Source organism: Lagopus leucura, unplaced genomic scaffold (assembly GCF_019238085.1).
Source record: "Lagopus leucura isolate 7727_CA_CO unplaced genomic scaffold, USGS_WTPT01 Super-Scaffold_100009, whole genome shotgun sequence".
NCBI lineage: Eukaryota > Metazoa > Chordata > Aves > Galliformes > Phasianidae > Lagopus > Lagopus leucura.
This window is the reverse complement of record NW_024962266.1, coordinates 230,515-247,467: the sequence shown is the minus strand read 5'-3', so window position 1 is coordinate 247,467 and position 16,953 is coordinate 230,515. Positions and strand designations below refer to the sequence as shown.

The following is a 16,953-nucleotide window of genomic DNA, read 5'->3' as shown; positions in this document are numbered from 1 at the left end:
AAATAAAATAAAATAAAATAAAATAAAATAAAATAAAATAAAATAAACCTCTCATCTCAAATGCCCCCGGACATCAAGACATACTTTTTTTAAGCAGTGCATTGGAAGCATCCTTGCTTACATCCCATGCTCACCATGGGAGCACAAGCAGGATGCAGCCCCAACCAGTCTCCCTCAGTATGGCCACAGCTCGCCCCAGCCCCACCAGGCCAAGCAACACTCTTACTGCTCCAGCAAAAGGCAGTAGCCAGCAGGAACGCTCCAGCATGAGATCACTGCCACTGTAGTGGTGGTATGAAGGGGCTGAGTAACACAAACAGTGAAACGAAGAGCCAAAATGCAGCGAGATTTGCCTAATGGCTGGCAGAGTTCAGTCCCTGGCTGACTGCTCCAGCCATTACAGTACTGGAGCCCATGTGCGTGCCTAGCCATTTCATCTACTTACAGTCCAAAAAGCCAGCTCTGGCACCAGATTTGCAAAGTTGTGATCTCCTAGAAGGTTTGCTTAAAGCCTAAGTCAGCATAGGGACATAAAACAAATCAGTCTTCCTAGCTGCTCCAAAGCACTTCATTTTTTCCTTCACAACTCTCTTCCTCTTCTTCTGCTCCTCAATAAATTCCATGTGCAAAAGCATACCAGTTCAGTGAACTATACCAAGACGTGGCTAACTAAACAAAACGCTCCTTTGGAAAACAGACTTGGACATACCATTGTGTAGTTTAAGAGAACTCAGGAAATGGTTCAATGATATTCAGCAGCCCCAGAGACACTTAACCTCAGCTCGTGAAAATAAACCAGTGTCCACAGCATGAAAATTACAATGCTTCCCCCTCAGGCTATGAATGTAATTTAAACAAGATGGCAGGGATCCAGCAGTTACCTATGGGCACAGATTAGAGCTGCTGTCCTGAGTGAACAGAGCAGACATTGAGCCAGGGCTGCAGCCACACAAGGCATTCCTTCATCTCCATTTAATTACACAAATCCACCCACAATCACTGCACTTCAGCAAAGATTTTCCAGTCCAAAAACCTGAGGTCCCATTCTGCCTTCAGTTACATCCAGCTGCGTGCCAGTCTGGTGTCTGAAGAGCACTGCTGACTGCAATTTTTTTCAGACCTATAAAGCTGATATTAAGAGTTTGGTTCTACTTTACGCCAAGCTGCAAGAAATTGTCTTCTAAAGCCATCTTTGTATTTTGTATTCCAGTGGCTGGAAAAACAGCAGAGCAAGGAAGCACCATGAGGAGTACAGAAATATCAAGATAAAGCTTACTCCCTCTGAATTTCAGCCCTACAGCAGGCATCATAAGGAGCCAGCTGTCTGCCCCAACAGCCAGCTCACGCAGTCACTTCCAAGGAGCAGCCTAAAAGCCTCCTTGCACAATGCTCACACCTCCAAACTGACTTTGGGAGACCTGTTCTATTATACACCTGCTCTGAACACATGCCTGTTTCCTTGCACTTAATATCACACCGACTTATATATTACTGAGAGCACACTGCCAGTGTTCTAAACTGAGCAGACGAGGCTGCTACCAGAGCTTAAAGGAATATGTTAGTGAAACGCTTCAACACTTTCAATTAACTTTCACTGTATGTGATGTATGCAGCTTGTTGGCTTGGTGTTTGGGAACATATCACTTTCAAATACTTATATTTTACCAGTAATGCTTTGCAGACTGAAATCTGTGGTTGAGTACATTTTAGGAAAAGGGCTTCAATTTGAGCCACGCTGGAAAACAGCACACAGTGTCACTGCCAGAGGGATGCCAGAGGAAATCCACGGAAGAGGACATGGGACAAACAAAAAGCAGCTCCTCATGAGTACACATGGCCTGTTTACATTTGTCATACACGCTAACAACACACATTGCAACCCCCATCTGTGGCTCATCCCCACGGGTCCTATTGGTCACAGACTGCCAGCACTACTCCCATTTGCACAAAACGTTGCTGAGCCAGCACGCAGGTGTGGAGTTGCTGACAGCCCAGGGCAGGGTGTGTGAGGCACTCCAACAAGCCATGCTGTGATGAGCCATACTTGCATTGCTCTGCAGAGCCACCTCACCAAGACCCTGGATCCATGCTAGAGCTGCCTCAGCACCATGCAGTGTTAGCTCAAAGCACCTTACCACATGAGGCTCCTCAGCAAGCATGGTGGTTCTGCTTTTGTAAGAGTGGAACATACCCACCAGACAGTGAAAGCGGGGGAAAAGTAATTAAAAAAATGGTCTCTGAGATGCTGGCAACACTTTCATGCCCACCCACATCCATCTTCATGCCAATAATCACAATGGATAGCCCAAATCAGAACCAGCAAGGACACCACAGTGAGCCACAACCCATTCCCTACATGGGCTGGGCTCATCACATATGGCATCTGTGTGGAATGTGGCAGAAAGCAGAGAGCCCCCCACTTGAATTCATTCCTAATGCATAATTCCAGTCAGTGCTCCTGGAGCACAGGAACAAGTTGCCCAGAGAGGTGGTAGATGCCCCATCCCTGAAGATATTCAAGGTCGAGGCTCTGAGGAACCTAATCTAGCTGTAGACCATAGAATCATTACGATTGGAAAAGGACACTAAGATAGTCTAGTCCAAAATTCAACCCACCACCACCACACCCATTAAACCATGTCATTCATTGTCACATCCACCTTCTTGAAAACTGCCAGGAATGATGACTCCATCACTTCCCTGGGCAGCCTGCTCCAATATCTCACCACTCTTCCTGAGAAAAGTGCCATCTCCCACCTCATCTAAACCTCCCTTCAGATTGTTGTAGAGAGTGATGAGGGCTACACTGAGCCTCCTCTTCTCCGGACTAAACAATCCCATCTCCCTCCCAGCCACTCCACAGCAAGCCTTCTTCTCCAGACCCTTCAGCAGCTTTGTTGCCCTTCTCTGGACACACTCCAGGGCCTCAATTTTCTTATAGCGATGGGCTCAAAAGTGAACACAGCACTCAAGGTGCAGCCTCACCAGAGTTGAGTACCGAGGTACAATCACTTTCCCAGTCCTGCGGATGACACTATTTCTGATAAAAGCCACGATGTAAAAAAAGCCTTCTTGGCCACCAGGGCAGACTGCTGGCTCTTGTTCAGCCAGTTGTCAACTGATCTTTTCCACCACACAGCTTTCCAGACACTCTTCCCCAGGCCTGTAGCAATGCAAGTAGATGTTGTGACCAAAGTGCAGGACCCGGCACTTGATCTTGTTGAAGCTCATCCCATTGGCCTTAGCCTACTGATCCAGCCTGTCTAGATTCCCTGTAGGGCCTTACTACCCTCAGGCAGATCAACGTTTCCTCCCAACTTTGTGTCATTTGCAGTCTTACTGAAAGTGCACTCAATACGCTTGTTCAGAACATCACAGGCGCCGGTATCAACCCCTGGGGAATATCACTTGTGACTGGTTGCCAGCTGGATTCAACACCACTTCTGGGCCCAGCCCTCCAGCCAGTTCTTCACCCAGTAAAGAGTGTACCTATCCAAGCAATGGGTCGCAGCTTCTGCAGAACACTATGGGTGACAGTGTCAAAGGTTATACTAAAGTCTAGGCAGACTATGTAAATAACCTTTCCCTCATCCACTAGGCAAATCACCTGGTTATAGAAGGAGATCAGATGTTCCTGCTCACTGCAGCAGAGTCAGACTACAGACCTCTACAGGCCTTTTCCAACCAAACGATTCTACAGTTCTGTGATACTTAGGGATTTCTACTGAACTTGGGGGCTTCAGCTGAACTCGCCAGTTCCCTCTGCAGTCAGTGAGAGCAGACAGCGCCTGTTTACCAGATGGCTCCACACATCTTGACACAACATGGTCCCATGCCAGAGCATCAGGAACACCAAGGCACTGCACTCCTCTTCTGGAAGGACAGCATCGGAAGCAATGTTCAGATAGGTTACCAAAGAACAGTTTGCACATGTTCTTGTATAAGCAACAAGAGAAGTTAAACAACCACCACAAAGGAATATGCTTGACCAAAACCCCTGATCTCAACTCCAAATAAAACACTGCAATTATCTCTACACAGAAGTGTAAAAAGCAAAATGTGGGCCTCAAGTCTGCCCAATAACAGTGGTATAACACGGACTTAAAAGAGGCAAACCTGAAAAATCTAATAGATTGGGTTTAAAAGCAGCAGACATAACAGAGACTCTAAACACTGGCTAGGTTACAAAAACTGAGTTATATTCAACAATGCAATAAAGGGGTAAAAGCTATTCACACTGGTAGTAGTAAAGAAAGCATATGTAGCAGTCAGCCCAAAGCACATCATTAAATCCATCCTATTTCTTCTAACAAAACTGTTGGTTGTCAAGGCATGGTGAGACAACTAAGTAACACACCATCAGTCTCTTTCAACACAGATATTGTTTTGTCATTTCCAAACTGAAGTAGATATGTTCCCAATATTTTTTTCTCTGATGCATGCATCTCCTTCAAAACCACTGTCCGCAGCATATGCCAGGAATCAAATCACTGAGTGAAAAATACACACTAACTGGTATCTGCGGGCTTTCATCATTCCAAGGGTTCCTCCTGGCATTCTTCAGGCCACATTAAAAACCCATTATCTAAATGAAGTTAGTTCTGGAAAGTTCCTTTTCCATACTCATGAATCCAGCTTACCCAGATCCTCAAGATCTGAGCTGAATCTCCTCTTTTAAGGATTCAGAGCAGCCTCTGACACACACGCAGCACCAAGAACGGGTCAGAAAAGGACCACATGGCAGTGCCAGAACAGCTTCTGATGTTGAACATATTACTTTAGAATTGTTTCAGAATGGCATTTTGCTTAATTATGAACTAGGCTAGGAGGTGTAAAGCAAACAAAGGCAAAACAGACCTTATAGGCAGGGATGAGAAAAGGGGGGTTGACTAACCTCTCCTAGCAACAGCCTGGAGAAGGCAGGGAGGTGAGCTGAGGAATGCAGCCTTATCCCTCTGGTGCTGCTCCAGGCATGCTCACTTATTGGTGTACACTGTGCCACTACAGCAAGGAACAAAACCTGCAAGTCACAATAACTCAGCAATCGGTGTGGAGAATATTATAACTTCTTGGAACCAATTGTAATATCCCCTCCTATTCTTGCATAAGTATAACTTGTCTCTATAAATATCATCAAACTGTCACCTTTTGGTGTGCAGACTAGGAGGAGCTACTCCCACTGCAGCCAGCACGTGCACACAGTGCTGTAATAAAAATATATACCTGCATTATAACCACTTTGTGGCTATGGAGTTTGATTTTCCACAAGTCAATTTGGCGAGCCAGGCAGGAGCATTCTTCATTGTTCTGCAGGACTGACCAGGATGGAGACCCTTTAGACATGCCCCAAGGATTGTCAGAGAGGCTCCACCACTCGTACCTGCCACCACAGAGCAAAGAAAGAACCCTGGATGCAAACAAGGTATACTGTAAGTACAGGGGAACAGAAGTCATAAGGAGACGTCCTATGTGGGGGGGAAGGAGCAAGGGTGCTCCCCCTCAGGGCGGACCTGCAGGCATAGGTTGGGAGATCACAATCGGGTGGGAGTATACCCCTCCCTCAGGAAGTGGGGACCCAATTAGGGAGGTATCTTGAGAATTCCAAGAACCTCTCAGGTAAAACCTCGCAAGGCATCCTGAGAGCAAGGTTATAATGCACTCAGGAATGTGAGCTTTGTAATACTTTGGAAAAATCATAGCTACAAAAGGCGTATAGGATCCATAGTTTAAAGTTGCAGTTTACCTGCCAGGAAGAGGCCTCGTAGGATCTATGTAATGAGTAAATGTCTGAACTGGTTTTAATAAGAACTGTTTGTCATTGTTGTTATCTTTTTGATTGTTAAGTGTTTCTGTTATAAAATTATTGTTTGTGGAATTCCATTTATAACACAAGCGCTCTCATTGCTAGGGGACATTGATTATTGTTCTTGCCCAGGGAATTCGGTGTTTCCATGCCCTGGGGAAGTAAGCAGACTCCATTATCCAGCAATGGAGACTTTATAAGCAGCTGCTATATAGTGTGAATGCTAAATATTGGATCCAAGGTGTGAGAGGTGTGAATGTGAGAATTGACTATAATTGGATGTTTTTTTTACGCCAAAAATAGTTGCAATACTGTATTTGTTATCAGAGACTTGACCTGTAATACTGTCCAGAAATTACAGTGGAATAGAGGAAACTAGCATTTTGGTTGAGGTTGTGGACTTGGGTTTAAAGAGGAATACGTATTTGGTCAAATTAATATACTAGCTATAAATTATGGACTTGGGGAACAATAAAGAATCAATTAAACTTAGTATGGGGAAGCATAAGGAAAGGAAGTTCCCAGGCAAACCTCACTTGAGATACTGCTGGAAAGCCTGGGGGCCCCATGAGCAAAGAAACTTTAATTAAACATAGTAATCAGTGGTGGTTGGAAGGTGGTGAAAAACGGCCTTCAAATGGTACTCTTTTGTAGTTTATGTTTTTGCGAAACGAGACACTGCAAGTGAGAATAGACTTCATCTGCAGAGATATAACTCTGGTATCCCAGAGTTAGCACGGGAAGCCTTCGGAGAGGAGTTGAGAGCATGGCTCTAGGACCCAGATCTCCTCAGAAAGAGCTGGGTGGGGGCAGGAAGATTACGGGAGGGTTCTGCCCCCATTGAACAAGAAAGCAGTTAGTGCAAACAGAGGCAGTGGATTTGGCAATAACAGTTAAGAGTGGGGAAAATTAAGCTAGGGAAGGAATTGCAGCAAAGTGTGGAATTTTTGGTAGAGGCTGGAGCAACTTACTCTTCCTCTCTGAAGTGATGAATTTGTAACCTTAAGGGAAGCCATGAGCCCGAGTGAGAAGGCTTATAGGTAAACAGGTTGGGATACACAAATTTTTGTACATGCAAATTCACCAAAGCCTTTACTTGTGTAACATTTAGTAGAACAACTGAAAGCTGAAATAAACTTTAGGGAAGGAAAATTGGAACTTAAGGTAGAAGATGATCAGTTAATAGAGGTGCTTAGTTTAGCACTGATCACTACTCCTGCTGGGATCCCAGACAAAGTAAGCGATCACGTTAGGCCAGAAAATCACAGTGTTTGTATCTCACACAGTGTCCACAGTATTGGAAGCAAAAGGAGGGCACTGGCTCTCGCCACAAAGATTTCTCAAGTATCAAGCCATTCTGATAGAGCAACTAACATTATCAACCCAGCATCGTTTCTTAGTGGAACTTTGGGAGAACTGGCAACTCATGACTGCTTGGAGATTATTAAGGCAGTATACTCTAGTCGACCAGATTTGAAGGAAGAGCCATTGGAGGATGCGGAGGACTCTTGATATACAGATGGTAGCAGTTACATTTGGCAAGGAATACACAAGGCCAGGTATGCTGTGACTACCACAGATAGGTGATAGAATCCAGAGCCCTTGCACCCAACACATTGGCACAAAAGGCAGAGATTATTGCATTAACCAGAGCATTAGAGCTAGCCAAAGGGAAGAGGATAAACATATGGATGGATTCAAAATATGCCTTTGGTGTTGTACATGCCCATAGAGCAATATGGAAGGAGACAGGACTATTATCTGCTCACAGAAAGCAAATTAAACATGCTCAAGAAATTTTGAGATTTCAAGAAGTGGTACAACTACGTGAGAAGATGGCTATCATGTATTGTAAAACCCACCAGAAGGGAGAAACAACCAAAAAGTGGGCAACACATTAGCTGACCGAGAAGCAAAAAGAGTGGCAGAAACGAAGGACATAGAAGTGCAGGCTTTGGTTGCAGATGGTAAAATTCAAATAGAAAGTAAACCAAGGTATTCAAGAAAAGATCAAAAATTGATAGAGGACTTAGGAGGGCAGGTGAGAGAAGGAGGGTGGATTAGGATACAGAATAAAATAATAGTTCCCACTTCCCTATATGGGCCATAATATGGCTGATCACAGGAAAACTTACTGGGGAACCAAGGCCCTGTATAAATACCTGAGCCAAGGGATCGTGGCTTGGAATTTATATACCACCATTGAACAGGTAACACAGCAATGTGAGATTTGTTTACAGAATAATCCTAGAACAGGCCCCAAGGTCCTGTTGGGACAAATAGGGAAGGGAAATTTTCCCAGACAGCAATGGCAGGTTGATTTTTTGGAACTCCCAAGAAAAGGGGGTACCAATATATGCTAGTATTAACTGATATCTTTTCAGGGTGGCTGGAGGCATTCCCTTGCAAAACTAACAAAGCATTGGAAGTAACAAAAATGTTGATACAAGAAATCACCCCAAGATTGGAGTTCCTGCTACGATCTCCTTAGGCCAGGGACCTCATTTTGTTACTAGAGTAGTACAACGGATAAGTAACCTGTTGGGGATAGATTGGCAGTTACACACTCCTTATGGGTCACAATCTAGTGGCCAGGTAGAAAAGATGAATCATCTAATCAAGTTACAAATCATTAAGCTAGGACAAGAGGCAAATATACCATAGCCCCAGGCCTTACCCATATCTCTTCTAAGAATTAGAACGAAACCCAGAGTAAAAGAAGAGCTAAGCCCATTTGAAATATGGAAGACCTTATTCTCTACAGAAGGGGATTTCAGACCAAGTAGGAGAGGAGATGTTAACACAGTATGTCATTAGCCTCCAGAGACAGTTTAGAGAGATCAAAAAGAGGGTCCTGAGAACTAGAGCCAGAGGCCTAGACAAACCTATACACAATATTGCACCAGGAGATTACATATATGTTAAAACCCTCTCAGATTAATTACTGGAGCCCAAGTGGGAAGGACCATTCCTGGTTTTATTGACATCCCATACCACAGTGAAGATAAAAGAGCAAGCGTTGTGGATCCATTATACACAAGTTAAGAAGACATCTCAACTCTAGAGGACTATTAAGAAGACCAGACCACTGAAGCTAAGGATTAAGAGACAATATGTTTAGAATATTTTTATAGGTTGCATGTATTATATAAGACTTGCTTTAGCCTGGCATAAAAATACCTATTTAAACATCATTAAAGGAGTAGTGGCTAGCCTAAACATTACTGATTGTTGGATATGTACAGCCTTACCAAGAAATAATCCCCCACTGTGGGATTCCCTCCACCAATCGGACACTATTGGGTGGAGCAGGAAGTATGCATAGGTGTGCAAATAAAATCACAACATTAAGAAAAAGAACCTAAATTCAGTATGCAAGTATAGACAGGACGCAATGTAAGACACTTGTGAAGGAGGATACTTAGCACTTCAATAGAACAGCTCCTCCTGCAGGGATACTGAGAACCTCTTGGAAAAGGATAAAAGGGAAATAACCTTTATGGACAGGCCTTCTAGGTTTCACAGTTTTATTAGATGGTTTATTCCTAGTCTAGGAGTAAGTAAACTAGAAAAGGCAATTATCAACATATCAGCTACATTAGAGAATATCGAGAACTCAACTATGGATGCTATACTCAGATTGCAGAAAAAGGTATCCTCTCTTAGTTAAGTAGTATTGCAGAATAGAATGGCTCCTGATCTTCTGACGGTCAAAGAAGGAGGGATGTGCACTATAATCAATCAAAGCTGCTGTGCATATGTTGACGAAACTCAAAGAATAGAAACAGATATGCATAAACTATGGGAACAAATAAAGGTGATCCATCAAGTTACTTTGGATGATACTTCATTTGGATTTATAGAACTGTGGAACAAATTAACCAGTTGGTTACTGAACTTTGTCTGGCTAAAGCAACTCTTCACAGCTTGTGTATCAAATGTGTATTAATGTGTGCTGTAATAAAAAGATATACCTGCTTTATAACTACTTTGTTGTTATGGAGTTTGATTTTCCGCAAGTCACTTCAAGGCTGCTACCATCAGGTATAGCAGGATGAGGAACGTCACAAGCATGTAATAAAGCCAGTCCAGTGCAAACCCACCCTTCAGCAGCCAGCTGGATCCAGCCCCACCAACTCTGCCCCTCCAATTGCAGATGACACTGCTCCTGCTGCAGCACGGCTCCATGCCCCATCATGCAAGACAGGGTGTTCAGAAGCCATCAGGACATGTCCTGTACCTGCTTCAAACTTAGCTTGTGCTGTCAGGTGATGAAGAACCACAAAGAGATGGACTGGGGATCACAGCCTCTCAGGTGACTTTTTTGGTCCTTCTCTTCTGAGAACTTCAGTTCCTCTCTTTAGTGAAGGCTCCCTATGCCTCCTAGGCCTGCGTCATCATTAATCTGCACATATCACTGAAGATTCACCTTACAATGATTATGGCCTCAGGTACAGTAACACAGGTGTATATAATGCTTACACCTCCTTATTCATTTAGTTTCTGTGCATTCTCTGAAAATAACTGTTGTCTCTAGATGAGAAAGACAGGCTGTATCCAGCTTGAGCAGTGGTGCAGACACCTTTACTCATAATTTAAAAGCATGGAAGATCTACATCAAATCTCTTCTTCTTAAAAGTTATTAGAAATTTGATTTATGAGCATACAAACCAATTCAGCAGCTGTTCATATCAGAAATTTCTGTTTGGGTTCCATACCATGCAGCTTCTACCAACACCCACAGTGTTGCCTGCTGCCAAAAAATCACTGGCATCAGCAAAATTAATCCAGCTTCTGTATATGACATAGTGTGGAAGTACCAATTGCTGTCGCTTTGAGGTGAAGCCAGGGAAAGCAGAGGAAGCAGCAGAAAACAAGTCTGAAGGCTGTATATCAGCTCTCACTGATGGTCTCTGCCTTGCTTGCAGCAACCTCCAGCTGGGCATCCACCACTGCCCACTTCAGCAGCACTCCCCCAGATGCCACAGGCTGCAGCACCTGCTCCTTCCAGGCGCCCTTCACAGGGCTCGCACCACCCGGTCTGAAATGCTGCACCAGCCACTCCTAGCTAGTTTTCTACCTCACAGTCTCGACTGCTTTCCAGCCTGTTTCAGGTCTGCACAGTACTTCAAGATCAACCAGTAAATAGTTAGAAATAATGGGGCAGCAGCTATCAGCAGGGACAGGGGCAGATCTTGCTGTGCAGAGCTTCATGTTATTCTATGTATTTAAAGTCTGTACAATGACATGTTATGTTGTTGCACACCTTGAATGTTGAATAATTGTTGAAAAATTGTTGTTGAATAATAATGGCACTTTATAGCTATGTCTTTCTGAGAAAGAACACAACACAGGACATCTTGCTTCCAGAGAAAGTATGTGAAATCTAGAGAAACTATGTGAATTCCAGAAGCTACAGAGAACAGGCACACACTTCCAAACAGCAGGCCTCTATGTCTGGGATAATTTTTGGTACAAAATAACACTGGGATGTGTTACTAATGAGCTACAGAACTTTTCACTTATTGGCACCGCCTGGAGCTGGAAACAGCAAAGCAAAACAGAACAAGTCACTTCTATGCGAGTTCAGCATGCAGCTATTTCAGATGCAACATGAAAAATAATTCATAATGCAAAGCAGAAGATAATGAAATCTCCATTGCATCTTCCAGCAAAAAACAGGGATAAAATTTATTGCCCTTGCGAGAAAGGATTCAAGATTTGGGAGGAATAGCTACCACTGTGCGTACCTGTAAGGCTGGACACAGAGTTGAGACCAAACAATTATTTCAAGTGATGTTCTAGTAAGTTTTTGGGTGTTGTCACCACATTACAGTATACTCAGATTTGGGAGCTTCTGGCACAGGCAGCAGTGTCTTCTGTTTCATCTACATGTAAACCACATGACCACACTTTTAGCAATAAATTCTTCCAAAAGATGAAGAAAATCTCCACTGCTAATTGATTTTAGCAACACCACAATGATTCTATCAGTGACAACAGTAGGTCTCAAAACACACATGCCCACTACAGTTATCATAGGATCTCAGAGATGGAAAAAATACTGGTAGGTGCTTTAGATATTATCCTCAATGACTCGGAGTTGTTCCTGACTGTATGATATTGAAAATTGTCCATATGCTGAGAAGAGCAACCATAAAACCTGAAAGCAGTAACAATAACAAAGAGATGGGATTAGAGCCTTAGGGGAAAAATTTTTCCCACTGAAACTGTCAGTGGTAAAATAAGCAGTAACAGTAACTCTTAAACAATTAGTGGAACTCAGTGACTCTAGCAGATCCTTTCCAAGTCAGGATATTCCATGATTCTATGATTTTGCCCAGTTCTGGTTATCACTGGTCTTCAGACATCCAAGACAGCACTGACCAATTGTACATTGACCTGTTAGCCAGTCCACTTCTTCACTTGGCAATTCTCTGAATACGAAACCCATTTAACTGCCAAAGTAGAAAGAGCTTGAATATAGCAGAGAGAATCACTTTCTTTGCCCTGAACTTACTCAAAGAGAACAGAGGCAACATCTCTCTGTGTCCTATAAAAATTTTATCAAGCACCCAGCAAACATTCGCAAAACAATTGCCTGCAGGAACCTCATCAGCAAGCAGTTTATTCCTCCTTGCCAACCCATTAATAGTGCTAGTTCAGGTACTAGACAGCTTTCCAACAGTTTCACCTGCTGAAGAAGGCAAGGAGACCCAGCAAGCATCTTGAGGCAGAGCTGCTGCCCACAGACAAGCAGAGCCACAGCAAGCCCACCAGGCCCTCAGCTCCCAAGGTGAGAAGGGAATAAATGCCCCAGGAACTCTCAAACCCACCTGCTGCTGCCACACCCTGTCACAAGCCCCTCTCCCACGGTGCTGGAGAAACTCTGGGTATCAATGTTCAGTGCCGAAGTGGTGGTGATGCTGCCCACCTAGAAATGCACTAAAATGCCAGCTGGCACAGGGTCTCAGCCATGCAAGTTGAGGAGAAAAAGCAGTGTTACAGCTGAGCAGAGCTAGAGGCTATGGTCAGAGGAGCTTGCTCATCACCACTCACATGTATCTGTTCTATGGCAGAAGTGTGCACATAAGAGAAAGCCTGTGCTCTGCTCCTCTATTTCCATACTTTTGTCTTCCTTTATCACCTACTTGGACTAACGGCAATATTTTCTGTATCAGAAATTTTAATTTTAGTTCTAACACAAAATTTCCTTGTGCCAGCTGTCCTTACTTTGGGAGATACTTTTTCATTTTTTCCCATTAAATGGAAGAAATTTCTTTTCAAAACAGCCCTTTTCACTACCTACTAAACTTCTGTGATTGTGTTTGGGCATTGGAAAACCACAAAAGAAAAATTCTTGTTATCTGTTACCATTGGTGTGCATGCTGGCACACAAAGGAGAATCAAAAATCAAAAGGCTTTTCCAAAAGGGAGCTTTCAGCATATCCCCAGGTTGCTCAAGGGTGAAACCCATTGCAGACGGGCCACTGTTTTGCTCTGTGCCAAAAACTTCAGGTCAACAAAAAACAAAAACAAAAACTTGTCAATTATTGCTTTATCAAAACACCACCATTCAAGTCATACATCACTGCAGCATCATGACACTACATTTAAATCTGTTTCCAAAGACCACCACAGCGCATTCGCACATCACTACACAGCACCAATACACAGCGTTTGTGTAACATCACACTCCAGTAAGATACAGCTGGATTTCTGATTAAGATTTTTGAGAAAAGTTACTCCCCTGTAGGTCCATAAAAGATGTTGAAGCAGTGGTCACAACAGTACATCCTACAATTTCCACTGAAGAACCTAGATTTGGTCATCAGTGGATCTAAGATACCAGACTACCAACACTCTGAACTGCCACAAGCATACAATTCAAGCTGCTAGGCCAGCCTTCCTGCTAAGAAAGATATACAGAAACAATTTTCAGAAAGTAAGACAGAAGTTTAAATACACCCCTTTCAAACAGCTTTACCACAAGGAGTACGTCCCTTTCAGTAGGGCATCCATGGTAAAAAAAAAAAAAAAAAAAAAAAAAAAAAAAAAAAAAAAAAAAAAAAATTACAACTGGAAAACAAAGACGACATCAAATGTTAAGATACATAAATGGACCTTTTTTGATACAACTTTTAAAAGACAGAAGGAGAACCTACACAAACGTATGGATAACAAAACAAAGTCTGCAAAGACAAGTTTTCTTCAGTGTTCACACAGTTAGTTCAAAATGTATCTAACAATAGCAAACAAATATCTATCAAGCAGAAGTGCCCACAGCGCAGGAAATGAGGGCATGGCTTCTCATCTGACGACATTCATGCACAGAATGCTCAGGAACTTCTGTCTGGAATGTCATATTCTGAGAAACAGCACGGAAACTAGAACTATAAAGGTTACTTTCAGGGGCCTTCTCATCCCACTTTCTTTGATTCACTTTCTCAAGGAAAGAAAAAAAGGCGTTTGCCAAGCGCAGCACCAGGCCGGGCACGCCGCTCCGCCTTCCTTCGCGTATCACCGTGCGTTCGGCACGGGACGGCTCGGCGGCCCAGGCAGGAACGGGAACGGCAGCGGGTGGGACGGGGCAGCGCCACAACCAGCCCTACAGCTCCCGCCTGCTGCCGGGCCGCTTCGGTGCGAGCTGCCGCGCGTGAACAAGGGCCGCGAGCACCGGGAGACAACGGCCGCCGCGGTGTTTCAGTTCACGGACGTACTTCCATAGAAAGACACTCGGGAGCCCAACCGGCGCAGATGCTTGCCTCGAGGGCTCGGTACCCTCGGCCGCTCCAGCCGGCACCGGGGCTTCTCGGCAAGCATTCCGCTCCGGGCGCGTACCTCGGAACCGCCCGCGGACCCTCCAGCCTGGCGGAGCCGGAGCCCGACCCCTACCTGGGTCGTGGAAAGGCACCAGGGCGAAGTTGTAAAGCGGCCTCTTGGGTCGCTTCAGCGACGTCTCCAGAATCTTTGACGCCCCCTCGATGACTTGCACCAAGTCGTCGTACATGGAGCCGGTCACGTCGAACACGAAGGCCAGCGTGGAGGCTCCCTCCGGGACCGCCTCGGCACCGGGCTCCGGCGCGGCGCGCGAGCTCAGGGCGAGCAGCAGCAGCACGGCGCCCGGCACCGCGCCGGGAGCCATGATCAGCGGGAAGGGTCCCCGCTCAGCGGGGAACGCAGAAATCGCCGCGGCTTTTGTCTGAGCGCCGCGGCAGCCCCGCTCCGCCTTTCTTTTATCGGGCAGGGCTGGGGCAGCACCGCCCCGAGGGAGAAGGCCGGGCCGCCGCTACGCCGCGGGGCGCGACATCGGAGCAGGGCGGCCGCCTCGGGAGCCCCGGCTGCGGCGGCACCCGGCCCCGCCTCCCTGCCCGCCGCGGCCCCGACTCTCATCTCACCGCCCCTAGCGGGGCCGCCGTCAGTAGGCCGGAGATGCCGTGGTGAGGTGCTGGAACAGCTGCCCAGAGAGGCTGTGAATGCCCCGTCCATCCCTGGAGGTGTTCAAGGCCAGGTTGGATGGGGCCCTGGGCAACCTGTACCAGTATGAAATGTGGAGGTTGGTGGCCCTGCATGTGGCAGGGGGGCTGGAGATTCATCATCCTTGAGGTCCCTTCTCACCTTGGCCATTTTGTGATTCTGTGAGCTCCGGCAGGAGCAGGGTGGCCGGGGCAGCGCGCTGCCTTCCAGGCCTGGTCTGTGCCTACACCTGTGGGAGTTGCCTCAGCCGCGGCCCTAGGCCCTAGGCCCTAGGGCAGAAGAGCACATAGATGATGTATGGATGCCTTGACATGAGGCTGCAAGCTCTTCTCCACATGCTGTCATCTCTTGCTGCCGTCACATTTCCACTGATGCTGCCCGGCACCTGGACCTCCTGGTCCAGACTGCACCTTCCCCTGGTGTATGGAAGCTGTGTTGAAGTAATGAGTGAATAGGGCAGCACAGACCCCAGGACACAGGTGCTTCAGGCATCCACTGGGCTGGACACAACAGAAAGCGAGCAAGTAGCACAGTGCTTAACCCCACTCTGCATCTGGCCAGCAGCAAGGAGACTTAAGGCCAGTTTTTTCAGAGCTGCTTAGTTGTTTGAAGATGTGGCCTCATCCCAGTAGGCACATAACCTTCTCCTGAAAACCTGCTCCTCAGTGGCAGCCCAGCACCATGTGAACAGGTGCTGTGACCCGGCTCCCTGTGGCCACCCTAGCCAGGCAGGCTATGGGCAGCACAAAGAGCAGGAGAAACATCACATCTCTGGCCTTCATGAAACAAGGCAGGAGGCTTCCTACCGTGTTTGGTGTGGTGGGGAATGTTAGGCAATGCAGTGGGATTTATCTCATTAGCTCCCCTCTACTCTATTCCATAAACTGCTGCTAAAACTGCGCACTCAGACCATCATATAGTGACTGGAAAATTAATCATGTTGAAACATTGCTTATCCTAATTAAGTTATAAGCCTGGAATTGAATTATAAAAAACAGATGTTTACATTCTTTCTCCTCACTGATGTCATGAGAAGAAAGCACAGAACCGGAGCTGTGCAAAGCATTCACAATAAAACTCCAAACCATGGAAAGCTCGCCTCATCTACGCTCTGCTAACAAAAAAACTCAGGCTAGGTTTGTGAGAATATTCACAAATCTTGTGAGGAGAAATGTATCTGAGCCATAAAGTGGGAATATGTATTTTGAACATTCCAAGGACCGGCAGCACTCACATGTAAAGATTTCACTCGGTCCTTCTTGAAGATGAATTTCTGTTCATTTTTCCTGATTAAGAAGGCTTTTGTGTTCTTCTGTCTTAAATTATTTCTCATTTTGATGTAAACAGCCTAGGACAAACTGATACAGCATCTCTATGAAAAAGTAACCCTTTGACACGTAGTGCTGTCTCCCTAAAAATATGCCATTTAGCATGAGTTTTAAAGTACAGCACAAAGAACAATAAACCTCACTTTTGTAATGGTGGAAATGATATTTATTTTAGTTGCCTAACACTTTCCGCTATAAAGTATTCTTGAGGTTTGGAAGCTCTGACACCATTATTCACAGCAGGCTTTTAAAATTTGCAGGAAGAGAGCCCTGCAGTGAGAGAAATTATTCCCTTCCTTCCTTCCTTCCTTCCTTCCTTCCTTCCTTCCTTCCTTCCTTCCTTCC

At 45.3% G+C, this 16,953-nt stretch overlaps 1 protein-coding gene across 1 annotated transcript in view; it reads right to left on the bottom strand.

The window, feature by feature from the left end:
- Positions 1-14,948, bottom strand: part of HMCN1 (hemicentin 1) — a 185,812-nt gene extending 170,864 nt beyond the window's left edge. The window contains exon 1 of the mRNA XM_042873540.1: positions 14,699-14,948. Within this exon, the coding sequence (XP_042729474.1) occupies positions 14,699-14,948 (250 nt within the window). The remainder of the gene's footprint in view (positions 1-14,698) is intronic.
- Between the last annotated feature and the right edge of the window lie 2,005 nt (positions 14,949-16,953).